The 16,922-nt window shown below is 37.3% G+C and overlaps 1 protein-coding gene across 2 annotated transcripts in view; it reads right to left on the reverse strand.

The window, feature by feature from the left end:
• DNAH14 (dynein axonemal heavy chain 14) overlaps positions 1-16,922 on the reverse strand; it is a 376,358-nt gene that overhangs the window by 302,425 nt on the left and 57,011 nt on the right. For both annotated transcript variants that reach the window (XM_086345146.1, XM_086345147.1), the window contains 3 exons: positions 15,799-15,861; positions 6,474-6,612; positions 1,155-1,286 (listed from right to left, as the gene is read on the reverse strand). In XM_086345146.1, the coding sequence (XP_086201272.1) occupies positions 1,155-1,286; positions 6,474-6,612; positions 15,799-15,861 (334 nt within the window). The remainder of the gene's footprint in view (positions 1-1,154; positions 1,287-6,473; positions 6,613-15,798; positions 15,862-16,922) is intronic.

Below are 16,922 nucleotides of genomic sequence, written 5' to 3' on the forward strand. Positions count from 1 at the left end.
CTGATGCTGAACCTGAAGCTCCAATATTTTGGCCACCTGATGCGAAAAGCTGACTCATTAGAAAAGACCCTGATGCTGAGAAAGACTGAAGGCAAGAGAAGGGAATGACAGAGGATGAGATGGTTGGATGCCATTACTGACTCAATGGACTTGAGTTTGAGCAATCTCCAGGAGATGGTGAAGGACAGGGAAACCTGGCGTGCTGTAGTCCATTGGGTCACAAAGAGTCAGACGTGACTGTGCAACTGAACAAGAACAATATTTTACGAGCATCTCAGTCACATCTCAGTAATATTTTTATTAATCCCTTTTTGATTTATGCTACCCTTGGCCAAATTGTTCCCATCTGTCTTCATATGACTGGGCTTGGGGAGGTTAGGGGGACTATGAGGAATAAGATAAGGAATAAGAAGCTTTTGTTCACTGACAGAAAACAGGTCCACTTCATCTTCCTGTCAATACATAAAGCCTTTAAGTTACTGCTGCCCCATATCTATCAAAAGTTCAATTCAGAAAAATAATATTTAAAAATTTTTGAGAGAGACCTAGTTCACCAATTCCTCCAGAGCCTCAAATTCAGCCAAAGCAGCAGAGGTAGTAAGTTCTATAACTAGATGATATCGCATCAGTTCCTTACTGAATTGCACTTTGTGAATTATGATTTCATGCACTGTCATTAACTATACAGGGAAGCTACATAAAATAATCCTATGAAATGAGTCACAACACACTGGGTAAGAATGCTTTGAGGACACTGTTATTATATTATCAAATCCTCTTTATTAAATCCTTGGGGAAGTTTTGTTTTACCTAGCTTTATTTCTCTTGAATATGAGGTTTTATCTTGTACCCACTGTGAACTTTGTAACAAAGAATGTTTCCTTTTATATATCAGCTCAAATTAGAGTGTAAGCATATTGAAGGTATATAAATACAAAATACATATACATACATTTGTGTGTGTGTGTTTGCATTCTACACAGCACCTTGAAAAATCTTACATATAGTAAATTCACAGTACTAGTTGGTTGGCTAATTAACTACGTTCGTCCCTCTGTCCATTTCTAACACTTTTTCCAGGAATGCAATTTGGAGCAATAGTTTTAGTTGATACATAAAACTGATAAACAGAGAGGATATAATCAAAGAATTACCTTTAAAATTGTAAGTTTTATTTCTGAAATTGCTTTATCCCTGACATCTTCAAGTTGTTTCAATGCCTGAGTAGCCTGATGTAACTGTTCTTCACAAAATTCATGTAGAGAATATGTTCGAAACTTATCCAGCTAATTAAATGATAGTAAATGTTCAGTGTTGAAAGTCAAAATTCATTTTAAAAAAAAGAAAATAAAATATCTTGGTCACTGCTTCATATCATAAAGAATGGCATATTTTATACTGTTTTATATATATCATATATGCTTTATATATTATTCAAATTTAAACACTATTACTCAATCTAAGCAAACCTTTAAAGAAGACAGAAAAACACATCATTTTAATTGTTAAATTCTAGTTAGCTTTAGTTAACTTTTAAACTAAAGCAGAAAAATTCAGAAGTTGATATGTTTATGAAGTATCTATGAATTCAGGGCAATTGACAATCTTAGGAATTGCTTTTAACTTTGGAGCTCCCATTATCTGTAAAACTTAAAAATATGAACACTAGATGTAGGATAGAGAGACTAAAATTAAATAATTTAAATAAAGTAAATTACATTCTGAATTTATTCAGAATCCTGCATGGAGAAATTTCCATCAACTGTGCTGCTGAACTCCTCTAGTAATACATACATATAATTTTCACCTATTTGTGTATATTCCATTGTTCTTCCTCTTTTCAGTATTTTATTTTTCCCACATTATGTTAATTCTCTTTCCAAAATACATTTTCATCAACAAATATATGGACATCTTTATCCCTAGTTATCGGAGAAGGCAATGGCACCCCACTCCAGTACTCTTGCCTGGAAAATCCCATGGGCAGAGGAGCCTTGTAGGCTGCAGTCCATGGGGTCGCTAAGAGTCAGACATGACTGAGCGACTTCCCTTTCACTTTTCACTTTCATGCATTGGAGAAGGAAATGGCAACCCACTCCAGTGTAATACCTTATAAATATATGCTTCCAAAAACAAAAAATGGAATGCTCTGGCATTCAAATTTTGTATTAATTCTTTGTGCTCTTCCTCTCCTGGTCTCACATATGGTTACCAGGTCCTGATTTTTCCAGTTTCGTTGTTGTTGTTTAGTCACCAAGTTGTGTCCCACTCTTTGTAACCCCATGGACTACAGTAGGCCAGGCCTCTCTGTCCCTCACCCTGTCTCAGAGTTTGCCCAAGTTTCCAGTATAATGTCTCAAAAATCTTCCTTCCTTTCTGACCTCACTGCCTACTGAAGTCCTTATTACTTCGCCTGCATTATTCCCGTACTACAGTAACTGATCTTTATAATTCTACATCTCCTTGGTTTCAATTATTCTTGTAAATCTTGTAAATTACTTGTAAATCACTTGTAAATCACTATCGCATTAATTTCAGAAACTTTCAATAGTTTTTATTTATGAATAGTTCTAAAAGTTTACTCTGCACAGAAATCACCTGGCTTGTTAAAAATGTAAATTACTAGCGCCACTCACTTCGCCCTCCCCAAAAAGGGATGAGTCACAAAATTTTACAATTTTATTAAGCACTCAAAACAGTGTCCAATAAAGCACAATCGTTCTTATACAGAAAACATAATAAAAAATCCCAACACTCTTCAGTCGGTTCTGTGGTCTTGCACATGTCACAATCTAGGATTTAGTTTGTCATTTGAAAGTGAAGTTTTAGATAAAATGATTCATGTGTGTTCTTTCCCTTCTGCTGCTGCTGCTGCTAAGTCGCTTCAGTTGTGTCCGACTTTGTGCAACCCATAGATGGCAGCCCACCAGGCTCCCCCGTACCTGGGATTCTCCAGGCAAAAACACTGGAGTGGGTTGCCATTTCCTTCTCCATGTTTTCCTTCTACTTGTAAACATTTCAGTCCCTTTAAAGGTGTGAACGGAATGTCATCTGCCATATTATGAAACAGGATATTGCGGCCATCAAGTCAGTAGCTGCTGCTGCTGCTGCTGCTAAGTCACTTCAGTCGTGTCCAACTCTGTGCAATCCCACAGATGGCAGCCCACCAGGCTCCCCCGTCCCTGGGATTCTCCAGGCAAGAACACTGGAGTGGGTTGCCATTTTCTTCTCCAATGCATGAAAGTGAAAAGTGAAAGTAAAGTCGCTCAGTCGTATCTGACTCTTAGTGACCCCATGGACTGCAGCCCACCAGGCTCCTCCATCCAGCCACCCTCAACTGTGCACCCTGAGGGGATTCAGGATGGAGACAAGCAGGATACTAGCCCTAGATTGTTAAGGTGCATATCAAAGGAATGATTTCAATGGGCCCAGACTCTTGCATCTTCCCATACACAGAGAAGCACTAAATTCATTAACCTGAGATGTATTTAGATAATAATAATCTTTTGTGTTTCCAACTACCTGGTTCTCATTGCAAGATCCCCTATATACTCTGGCTCCTCCCTTACCCCTTCAAAGCAGTCCCTCAGATATACCTGACAGACTGCCTCCTCTGCTTAATTTCTCAAAAAGTTTGCCAAATAAAACAGTCTCAACTTTTAGGCTATACAGTTTTTTTCAGTCAACAAAGATATGCTTGCATTCCAGCAGTGTATTCTGGCACACTTGTAAACTCCATTCATGGCATTAACTTCTAAACAATCCCATCATATGCATTCTTAACCTTGCTTTATTCTCCTTCCCTCCTCATTGTCAATCCTCGTTGCAATCTGCATCCCCAGCTTTGTGTAGTCCCTTAGACCTAGTGCACAACTGGCCATCTTCGAATTCCTGAGCCAGGCTCAGTTCTCAGTCTATGAATCTCTGTTCTTCTTCCATCTGATCCTGGCTTCTCCAGTCTTAGAAATTTCCATTCTTGCAAAATGTCCTCACAATCCCCACTAGAAGCATCCCTGCCTTAAAGGCAGGTTCAGTTCCTACTTTTCCCTTATGCTGCTGTTCTTGATCTGATGTTTAAGACTCAATGTAACTTTCAAATCAAACATGCACTGAATATTTTACACAGATTCATATCCCTTACTTAACTGCCCTATTTCCTTCCTCTCTGGTTATTCAAGTCCAGCATAGCCTAGTTATAATATCTTTCCTTCACAAAGCATGCCTCAACCTTATCTCTAAAAATGGTTAATATCTACTTCCTCTGAATTTCTGTGGTATGACTATTTTACAAATATTATTTGCAACCAAAATTCCTTGTCTTATATTTTGCTAACTGATTAGCTAGAATGATTAGAATTAGTTATCATTTTTATATGTAAAGAATTATCTCTTTTAATAAACTATAGGGCTTCCCAGGTGGCTCAGTGGTAAAGAATCTGCCTGCCAATGCAGGAGCCGCAGGAGACACAGGTTCAGTCCCTATGTTGGGAAGATTCCCCTGGAGCAGGAAATGACAACCCACTCCAGGCTTCTTGTCAGGATAATTCCACAGATAGAAGAGCCTGGCTGGCTACAGTTCAGGGGGTGGCAGAGAGTCTGACAAGACTGAGCAACTGAGCACAATAAACTATAAGTAGATTAAACAAAGCAATGCTTTGTCTTTTACTCTGTATCCATCTCCTTTGCATTTTGCATATAATAGATAACTAACACATATTATATACTGTCTGGAAAGGTTTGTTCCCTTCTGCTTCATGTTCCAGGGGGAAGCTAACATGACTTAAGATCTCTAATAACCCCTCTGGGTCACTCTGTTAGCATTACCATCTATTAGCACTTTAGTCATAGATATCAGAGATATTCTAACATCTCCTTTGCCTTACCACCCATCAATAAGTTAACTGATAAATTCTGTCACTCATTTATTCATAAAACAATGTAATATTATAGCTGTCCAACTGTTTCCTCTTGCATTAAAACCATATTAAAAATACTCCTCTGTGAAATATTTAACTTGAATTTAATCCTTTTGAAACAATAGTATTATTACTATAACTATACAAATGATATTTCATCTGTAGTAATTAACTAATATTTCTGTAAGCATCTCCTTGCAGGAAACCACTCTCATCAGGAAATCCCTTCTGTCTCATCACTTTATCAAAGCTATACTGTAACTAACCTTAAATCAGGCACCCCTGTGCTCTGCTCATCTCCAGCTCAAATATACTTTTCAATATCTGACCTAACCTATTTGTTCTTTCTATAGACCAAATAAGTAGAAATGAAGAAGGATTAACTAACATATGACCAGAAGAGATCTGGCCAACTAATTATTATTAATTCCCTAGCTTCTCCTTCAGTAATCTCAAGAACAAACTGTGTGAACAAACTGTATAAACAAGATAGCATCTAAGAAAAGATCACAAGAAATAAAACAAGTTTGTACACAAGGGGTGGTGGCGAAACTCCAACTCCCATCTCAGTGATTAACTGAGATTACCTCCCCTTTTCCCTTTGAAAACATTCATGTCCAAGCAGGATCTTCAGAGAAGGTTTCTAGGGACATTAAGTCCACCATTTCCCCAGATTGCTGACATTCTGATCAAAATCAACCTTGCTTTCCACCAACACCTGCCTCTCTCTTGGTTATTGACTTTTCAAGGGCCAAGCAACTGGATCTGAGTTTGGTAACATTTCTTGACTAATTCTTTGATTTATTTACTCACTCAGGGACTATTCATTGAGCACCTACTATGTGTCAGTCACTAACATAATAGATTCTAAAAATAAGCTGTTCATTTGCAAGTGGTATAGTTCACACAATTTTTGCACTGACTGTCAAGTTTATAACTTGTTCAAGCCCTTTCAACTATTTCTCTAAGACTAGATGACTATTTTACTCTTCTCTCTTACACAGTGGGTAAGTGAAGTAAAAGATGCTGGAATCCTGCTCAGTTATATATGTAAAATTTACAGGTCTGTGTACTTAATTTCTTTGAAAGAACTCTACTATATAAATCAAATCATTCATTAAGAAGTCACCCTTTACGGAACTGTGGAACAAGAGAACACATAAATTTAACCAAACACTCTAAGTAGCAACTTATTACAATGTCTTGACAAGCTATAATAAGAGAACAGCTGATAACTATCAATTATGTATTACAGATAGTTGATTATTTATAAACAATATTACATGTTAGAGTTTTTGTTATAAGAAAGGGCCTCATAACAGGCTTAGGTTTTTTGTAAGGAAGAAATTTTTTCCCTTAATTATTAATTTAAAGATTATTGTTAACTGTTAAAATTGAGTGGAATAATGTTCTTTGTAGGTATTTTAGAACATTAGTCATGCATAGGGCTGGTTTACTATGGATTGAGAAGTTTGAATTTCTTCCATTTAAAATTATATTTGTTTTTCCTACTTTCTATACACCAACATTATCTAATGGTAAGATACTTCTACCTACCTTTACAAGGCATATGGCATTTGAATTATCTTCATCACCTTTTTTGAGACTAACTGCATCTTCACAAAGTCCCTTTATATAAAGCAAACAGCCTTGAAATAACTCATCAGCAAAAAATAGACTGCGATACAAAAGTGACCTGAAAGTTTAAAAATTGCCACAGACTTATCTCTCATTTGAAATGAATAAAATCAATTTAGAGTTAATTAGTATGGTTTGTTTCATATGCCTACAGTTAATATTCAATATGTATTACATGTACCATAATTTAAATAATATTGATAAAGATTAGTAAGCATTACTGGTTTGGTTTGGCTGATAATATTGAAGGCAAGATTTTGGGACTGGGTGTGATAAGAACAAAACAGAAGGGGAAACAAGTGATAACTGCCACTGAGTTCTAAAAATTTTGCAATGATACATTAGGCAATGATACACAAAAAGAATTATATTCCTGTATTTATTAAATTTAAATAAATTTCCTCAATTTAGTTTTTGTCTAATGACAGGGAAAAAAATTAACTAGATTAGCGACCATTTGGATAATGTTTCTTAAATTCTCCAACCACCATATCTTAAAATAGAGAAGTTGGTCGCTTTTCTTTTTTCTGCCTTTTCTACTGATCTGATCACAGTCACAAAGATGAGACAAATCACTGCTAACAATTCTGCAAAGAACAGGACAGAATTGGAAAAGAGCAGAATGGAAGAGATAATGCTCCTTAAAAACTGTACACCCATGGCTGATTCATGTCAATGTATGGCAAAAACCAACACAATATTGTAAAGCAATTAGCCTCCAATTAAAATAAATTAATTAATTAAAAAAAAAACTGGATTGAGAAAAGCAAACTGCCCTGAGCAACAGTGTGTAGAGAATAGGGGGGCCTTTGCCCTTCACTGATTCTTCATATATATATGAATATACAATATACAATTAGTTCTTTCTCATCTTTCCATTTTACAAGTGAAAGCTTTATATACCATGAAGCTAGTGAAGCTTAAGCTTCATGGGCTCTTTTTATTTACACAACCTCTTTCAAAGCCTTGCAATTTATCTTAAAGAAGGTCTCCTCAAATTATATAGGCTTTATATAACATGGAACTATTCTTGGATGTAAAAGAATTTGTTAATTGACATTCCTCTAAGCATCTAGTATAAAAAGGAAGATGTCAAACTAAAAACAAGCGGCATATCCCAGAAAAAGAAAGGTCACAAAAAGCAAACCTAATCTTGGTATTTATTAACAAAAGAATGATGATCAAAATTCAGATAGTAATGAACTCATATTACTCAGCATTAAATGTTTAAAGCTTTCTTTTTTCCTATAAAAATGTATTCAATTTTGTTTTTATATGTTAGCACAGGTATAAATAAACAGGGGGTGCCTTATAAAAATAAGAAATGGAAAATGGGAACAAATTTAGAGTTGTAATGGTGAAGTCTGACAAAAAATGTATCAATTAATTATTCAAGTATAGATGTTATGAGGAAATCACTAACAAATTTCATTCTGTTGTAGCAGAAAACTAAATACATTCTCCAAAATTTTACTCACACACAACATAGTATTAGAAAATATATGACAGAAGTCTATTAAAATCCAGGTCCTGGCTTCTAGGAAAATAGAGTAGGTGTACATTTCACTGTTATTCCAGCTAAATAAGTACACTAAAAACTCTGCACGTTATATATAAATCAACCAAAAGACACTGTAAGGTAGAAAAGAGAAGAAAAACTTACTAGGAATGACATGGTGCTAAGTTTGCTGGATTTCCTTTTGCCTCATACATCCTAGATTTGGAGCTGAACAAACCAGAAACCTGGAAATGCCAACAGGTATAGAAAAAAGCCTGCTGTCTAGCGAAAGAACAGGAAAGGAACAGTCTGTCAAGACAGAAAACTTTTAAAAGAATAACCATTCTAATTTAGACAAATACCATAGGAAAAAAAGGTGAAGTGGAGAACCTAGAGTTCCATCCTTGGCAAGATTCAATGAGGCACCTCTAGGGCCCCCATGGAAGGTTTTCAGAAGAAGCTGAGTAGAGAGCTGGGACTTTCATCTTCACTGGGTGGTAAAAAGCAAAGAAACAGAAAGTCATACACACACATTAAAGAAACAGAAAACATAAAGGAGAACCAAATTGAAATTTTAGAGTTGAAAAATATAATGACTAAGGAAAAAACTCATTAGATTGGTTCAACAGCAGAATGAAGTGAACAGAGAAATCAGTGAACTGGAAGACAGAAAATAGAAATTATGCAATCTAAACAAGAGAAAAAAATAGACTGAGAAAAATGAATAGAACCTCAGGGATCATTGGGACTATAAAAAAAAATATGTAGCATTTGTGTCTGCAGTCTTAAAAGGAGAATAAAAATGACAGGAATACTTCAAGGAATAATGAATGAAAATTTGCCAAGTTTGCCTGAGGCTCTGCAACAACCAAGAGGGTTGAGATGGGGAAGGGACATATGTATACCTATGGCTGATTCATGTTGATGTTTGGCAGAAACCAACACAATTCTGTAAAGCAATTATCCTTCAATTCAAAAATAAATAAATTAAAATTTCTTTTAAAAAAGAAAATTTGCCAAGTTTGTCAAAAGACACAAAAACAGAGATTTAAGCCAGGGAAACCCAAAGAAGAATAAAGATACATAAATCCACATCAAGACACATCAAAGTCAAACTTCTGTTACTTAAGTACACAAAAAGATACAATGATACTATAGATAACCCTAAAAGGAATTCTAAAAAGTGTTCAAGTAATCTCCAAGAAGGCAGGAAGGAAAAAACAGACAAAACGAAAACACAGAGCAAACAGAAACCAAAAAACAAAATGGCAAACTGAAGCCCTAAGATACAAATAATGAACTGCAAATGGTCTAAATATACCAATTAAAGACAGAGATTGGTAGATGAATTTAGCAATCCCACTGCTGGGCATACACACCGAGGAAACCAGAATTCAAAGAGACACGTGTACCTCAATGTTCATCACAGCACTGTTTATAATAGCCAGTACATGGAAGCAACCTAGATGTCCATCAGCAGATGAATGGGTAAGAAAGCTGTGGTACATATACACAATGGAGTATTACTCAGCCATTAAAAAGAATACATTTGAATCAGTTCTGATGAGGTGGATGAAACTGGAGCCTATTATACAGAGTGAAGTAAGCCAGAAAGAAAAACACCAGTACAATATACTAACGCATATATATGGAATTTAGAAAGATAGTAATGACAACCCTGTATGCAAGACAGCAAAAGAGACACAGACGTATAGAACAGTCTTTGGGACTCTGTGGGAGAGGGAGGGGGGGATGATTTGGGAGAATGGCATTAAAACATGTATAATATCATATAAGAAACGAATCACCAGTCCAGGTTCGATGCAGGATACAGGAAGCTTGGGGCTGGTGCACTGGGATGACCCTGAGGGATGGTATAGGGAGGGAGGTGGGAGAGGGGTTCAGGATGGGGAACACATGTACATCTGTGGAGGATGCATGTTGATGTATGGCAAAACCAATACAATATTGTAAAGTAAAGAAAATAAAAAATTAAAAAAAGTGACCTAACTATATGCTATCTACAAGAAACTAATATTCAGCAACAAATCCCCTTTCTTCCAACTTCTCATCCTCACTTTTTGCTCCAGTCATCCCTGAAGCAAAGACTGTCACTTTAACAAGGAGGAGGAGTTGAGTAAAAGCCCAGGTCTGCACATTAAAGTCCATAAATACCATGAGAAAACTATAATGCAAAAAGACACAAAAGTGGAAGCAGTAATCGATTTTATTTTCTTGGGCTCCAAAATCATTGCAGATGGTGACTGTAGCCATGAAACTTAAAGAAGTCTGCTCCCTGGAAGGAAAGCTACAACAAACCTAGACAGCTTGTTAAAAAGCAAAGACATTATTTTGCCAACAAAGGTCCATATAGTCAAAGCATTGGTTTATCCAGTAGTCATGTACAGATGTGAGAGCTGGACCATAAAGAAGGCTCAGCACCAAGGAACTGATGCTTTTGAACTGTGGTGCAGGAGAAGACTCTTGAGAGTCCCTTGGACTGCAAGGAGATCAAACCAGTCAATCCTAAAGGAAATCATCCCTGAATATTCATTGGAAGGACTGTTGCTGAAGCTGAAGCTCCAATACTTTGGTCACCTGTTGCGAAGAACTGACTCATTGGAAAAGGCCCTGACACTGGGAAAGACTGAAGGCAAAAGGAGAAGAGAGCAGCAGAGGATGAGATCGTTAGACAGCATCACTGACTCAATGGACATGAATTTAAGTAAACTCCAGGAGATGATGGAGGACAGAGGAGCCTGGCATGTTGTAGTCCATGGGGTTGCAAAGAGCTGGATATGGCTTAGTGAGTGAAGAGCAACAAGAATGTCCCAATGTTCACAGCAGCACTATTTACAATAGCCATGACATGGAAGCAACCGATATGTCTGTTGACAGATTAATGCATAAAGAAGTTTTGGTATACATATACAATGGAATATTACCTAGCCATAAAAATGAATGAATCTGAGTTAGTTGTCATGAGGCAGATGAACCTAGAACCTGTCAAACAGAGTGAAGTAGGTCAGAAAGAGAAAAACAAATACCATATATTAAAGCATATATACGAAATGTAGAAAAATGGTATTGATGAACCTTTGCTGGGCAGGAACAGAGTCACCCACATAGAGAGTGAATCTATGGACACAGTGGGGGAAAGAAAGGATGAGACAAATTGAGACAGTATCATTGACATATACCACGTGTAAAATAGTTGTGGGAAGCACCTATACAGCACAGGAAACTTAGCTCAGTGCTCTGTGATGACCTAGAGGGCTGGGATGGTGAGTTGGGTAGGAGAGAGGCTCAAGAGGGAGGGGACATATGTATACTGATAGCTGATTCGCATTGTTGTACAGCAGAATTAACACAGCGTTGTAAAGTAATTATCACCCAATGAAAAGAAAAGTTCACCTAGCTCAGCAAAGCAGGGAGGTCAAATAGTTTCTCTATGGTTTGAAGAAGCAAGTTAATTATTAGCCTAATACCTGGCATGCAGTAGATGCTAAATAGACATTTTTAAATTTTAAAAAGGATAAGCCAAAGATTAGGAGAAAATATTTATAACCATGTATCTGTCAAAGAACTCATATCCAGAATATAAAAAGAATTCTTAAAATGCAACAGTATGAAGACAAACAATTCAATTAGAAAATGTACAAAAGACATGAAAAGACATTTTACCAAAGAAGAGAATCAGATGGAAAATAAGCAAATGAAGACACTAAATATCAGTCATTAGGGGAATGCAGACTAAAACCACAATAAGATATTATTACACACCTACTAAAATGTCTAAAATAGAAAATAGCAACAACTTCAAATGGTAGTAAGAATGTGGAGAAACTGAATTACTAATACATTGTGTGGGAATGGAAAAAAGGCATAATCACTCTGGAATGTCTTGGTAGTTTCTTTAAAAATTAAACATGCAATTATAGTAAGACCCAGTAAGTGCACTTGTGGTGATTTACCCCAGAAAAATGAAAACTTATGTTCACACAAAAACCTGTTTATGCATGTTTATATAGCAGCTTTATCTGTATTAGGCAAAGGCTGGGTAACATGCAGGTGTGCTTCAAGAGAGACAAACTGTGGTACATCCTAACCATGGACTGTTACCCAGCAGTAAAAATAAATGATTAATATATGCAACAACCTGGATGAATCTCCACAGAGTTATGCTACATGAAAAATCAATCCCAATGGTTATATAATGCATAATTTCACTTATATTACATTCTATCAAAGGACAAAATTACAGAAATCATAAAGAGATTAGTGCTTGCCACAGGTTGAGAGTGGGAGTGAGAAGGAAGAGAGTATAGCTATTAAAGGATTAAAAGACAACATGAAAGATACAGAAATGTTCTGTATCTTGATTTTACTACTGTCATTATCCTGGTCATACTATATCTTTGAAAGATATTACCACCAGGGGAAGATGGTGAGAAAGGCACATGAGATTGCTCTATATAAATTCTTACAACTGTATTTTCATCATAATTATCTCAAAGTAAAAGTTTAACAGCAACAAGAAAATCTGGCTGTAATATAGAATTAACTGTCATCTATCTTGGATGATTTAATCATTTCCCTTCCTGGAGGCAAAACTTAGCTCAAGTGAGGGTTTCTCTGGCAGCATAGTAAAGAATCCACCTGCCAATGCAGGGGACACAGGTTCAATCCCTGGTCTGGGACGATTCCACATGCTGCAGCACAACTAAGCCTTTGTACCACAATTACTGAAGCCCACATATCTAGAGCCTGTGGTCTGCAATGAGAAGCCACCGCAATGAGAAGCCTGCATAGAGCAACAAGAAAATAGCCCCCACTCACTGCAACTAGAGAAAACCTATGCACAGCAATGAAGACCCAGCACAGTCAAAAATAAATGACCAGTTTGAAGATGACATGATACTGTGCATCATTTCAGTTCAGTTCAGTCACTCAGTCATGTCCGACTCTTTACAACCCAATGGACAGCAGCACACCAGGCCTCCCTGTCCATCACCAACTCCCGGAGTTTACTCAAACTCATGTCCATTGAGTCGGTGATGCCATCCAACCATCTCATTCTCTGTTATCCCCTTTTCCTCCCACCTTCAATCTTTCCCAGCATCAGGATCTTTTCAAATGAGTCAGTTCTAATCAGGTGGCCAAAGTACTGGAATTTCAGCTACAACATCAGTCCTTCCAATGAATATTCAGGACTGAGTTCCTTTAGGATGGACTGGTTGGATCTCATTGCAGTCCAAGGGACTCTCAAGAGTCTTCCTCAACACCACAGTTCAAAAGCATCAATTCTTCAGTGCTCAGCTTTCTTTATAGTCCAACTCTCACATCCATACATGACTATTGGAAAAACCATAGCTGTGACTAGACTGACCTTTGTTGGCAAAGTACTGTCACTGCTTTTTAATATGCTGTCTAGGTTGGTCATAACTTTTCTTCCAAGAAGCAAGCATCTTTTAATTTCATGGCTGCAGTCACCATCTGCAGTGATTTTGGAGCCTCCCAAAATAAAGTCTCTGACTATTTTCACTGTTTCCCCATGTATTTGCCATGAAGTGATGGGACCAGATGCCATGATCTTCGTTTTCTGGATGTTGATCTTTAAACCAACATTTTCCCTCTCCTTTTTCACTTTCATCAAGGGGCTCTTTAGTTCTTCTTCACTTTCTGCCATAAGGGTGGTGTCATTTGCATATCTGAGGTTATTGATATTTCTCCTAGCAATCTTGATTCCAACTTGTGCTTCATCCAGCCTAGTGTTTCTCACTATGTACTCTGCATGTAAGTTAAATAAGCAGGGTGACAATATACAGCCTTGACGTACTCCTTTCCCTATTTGAAACCAGTCTGTTGTTCCATGTCCAGTTCTAACTGTTGCTTCCTGGTCTGCATAAAGATTTCTCAGGCGGCAGGTCAGGTGGGCTGGTATTCCCATCTCTTTCAGAATTTTCTACAGTTTGCTGTGATCCACACAGTCAAAGGCTTTGGCATGGTCAATAAAGCATATGTTTTTCTGAAACTCTCTTGCTTTTTCGATGATCCAGCGGATGTTGGCAATTTGATCTCTGGTTCCTCTGCCTTTTCTAAAACCAGCTTGAATATGTGGAATTTCACAATTCACCTACTGTGAAAAACTATATGAAAACTGAAAAGCTATAGGAAATTAGCTTACTATAAAATTAGAATACTTCCTAATGCTATACACAAAGATAAATTCAAAATGGATTAAAGACCTGAATGTAAGACCAGAAACTATAAAACTCTTAGAGGAAAACATAGGCAGAACACTCGATGAAATAAATCAAAGCAAGATCTTCTATGACCAACCTCCTAGAGTAATGGAAATAAAGGCAAATATAAACAGATGAGACCTAATTAAACTTAAAAGTTTTTGCAAAGCAAAGGAAACTACAAGGTGAAAAGACAACCCTCAGAATGGGAGGAAGTAATAGCAAAGGAAACAACTGACAAAGAATTAATTTCCAAAATATACAAGCATCTCATGTAACTCAATATCAGAAAAACAAACAACCCAATCCAATCCTTTTTAGGGAAAAAGACCTAAACAGACATTTCTCTAAAGAAGATACATAGATGGCTAACAAACACATGAAAAGATGCTAGCACAACATCACTCATTACTAGAGAAATGCATATCAAAACGGCTGTGAGATACTACCTCATACCAGTCAGAATGGCCATCATCAAAAAGTCTACAAACAATAAATGCAAGAGAGGGTCTGGAGAAGAGGGAACCCTCTTGCATTGCCAGTGGGAATTGATACAGCCACTATGGAAGATGGTTTGGAGATTTCTTAAAAGGAATAAAACCACCATATGACCCAGCAATCCCACTACTAGGCATATACCCTGAGGAAACCAAAACTGAAAAAGACACATGTACCCCAATGTTCACTGCAGCACTATTAATAATAGCTATAACATGGAAGCAACCTAGATGTCTACTGACAGATAAATGGATAAAGAAGCTGTGGTATATATATGTACTAGACAGTATATTAAAAAGCAGAGACATTAGTTTACTGATAAAGGTCTGTATAGTCAAAGCTTTGGTTTTTCTAGTAGTCATGTATGGATGTAAGAGTTGGACCATAAAGAAAGCTGGATGCTGAAGAATTGATGCTTTTGTACTGTGGTGTTGGAGAAGACTCTTCAGAGTCCCTTGGACTGAAAGGAGATCCAACCAGACCATCCTAAAGGAACTCAGTCCTGAATATTCATTGGAAGGACTGATGCTGAAGCTAAAACTCCAATACTTTGGCCACCTGATGCGAAGAACCAACTCACTGAAAAAGACCCTGATGCTTGGAAAGATCGAAGGCTGGAGGAGAAGGGGACAACAGAGGATGAGATGATTGGATGGCATCACCGACTCAACGGACACGATTTTTGAAATGTGAAAGCTCAGGGAATTGGTGATGAACACAGAAGCCTGGCGTGCTGCAGTCCATGGGGTCACAAAGAGCTGGACACAAATGAGCAACTGAACTGAACTGACTATATTTATATATATAGTAACACATTTTATGTTAAATATATATAATATTATAATAGTCTTTTAAAAATGACATAGATTAAATTTAATCATAAGGGGTATAGAATGTGACTTTTTAATCACTGAGTTAAAATTCATGTATATCTATTTGCATACTACATATTTCAAATAAGGCTTCCTCTCAAAATTTTTATAATTGTATTTCATAGACTTACCTGCTCTTATCAGTCTTAATTCTTTTAACGGTCAGTTTCCAAGTAACAAATAATTTATTAATTCTGAAAAGAAAAACACTTCTTAATTCTATATTCGTAAATCAGTACTAACAAAATAGATGAATAATTTAGTAAAGTCTTAGTAATACTAGAAAATTCCCTAGAAAACGTTTCATTCATCCTGAGCTACCTAAAGGAAATATTAAACCATATCACCTTTTTCCCAACCTATCAATAGAATACAGAGCACAAAGCAAATTAAGTTATTAAACTTCCCATAGATACATAATTAATTTAGTTCCAATATTCAAATAAGTATAAAACCTGTAAAACTACTATTTTCATTATAGATTCATTTGGTTACTAGTTTTAAAAGAGAATCATACTTCAAGAAGAGTCAAAGGAGTCAAGATGGAGGAGTAAGAGGATGCAGAGTTCACCTTTCGCCACAAATGAATCAAGAATATATTTACAAATGAAACAGTTCTCACAGAGCATTTACTTAACACTACCTCACTCCAGTACTCTTGCCTGGAAAATCCCATGGATGGAGGAGCCTGGTGGGCTGCAGTCCATGGAGTCGCTAAGAGTCGGACACGACTGAGCGACTTCACTTTCACTTTTCACTTTGATGCATTGGAGAAGGAAATGGCAACCCACTCCAGTGTTCTTGCCTGGAGAATCCCAGGGACGGGGGAGCCTGGTGGGCTGCCGTCTCTGAGGTCACACAGAGTCAGACACGACTGAGGCGACTTAGCAGCAGCAGCAGCAGCAGCAGAGGACCTCAGACACCTAAAGGGACAAGAAAGATCCCCACGTAACTGGGTAAGACAAAAGAAAGAAGAAGGGAAAAGGAAAAGGAGGGGAAGTGGATTGGGACCTGTGCTCCTGGGGGGAGCTGAAGGAAAGAAGAGGTTTCAGCATGCAAGAAAGCCCTCTTACTGGTGGGGAGATCAGCTAGGACAGCTTTGAGGGCTGGGAGGAGAGCACAGCAACCAGTCTGTGGTGGCAGAACAGAGTGAAACCTACACAGGTTGGAGCCACAGCTCTGCGTGCCCCAGCCTGAGACATGTGTCTGCCAGTGCAGACAAAGCATAGGTACTGGACTGTGGGGTTTGATGAGC

This window comes from Bos grunniens, chromosome 16 (assembly GCF_055505025.1).
Source record: "Bos grunniens cultivar Pamir isolate PY7600 chromosome 16, Bosgru_T2T1.0, whole genome shotgun sequence".
Lineage (NCBI taxonomy): Eukaryota > Metazoa > Chordata > Mammalia > Artiodactyla > Bovidae > Bos > Bos grunniens.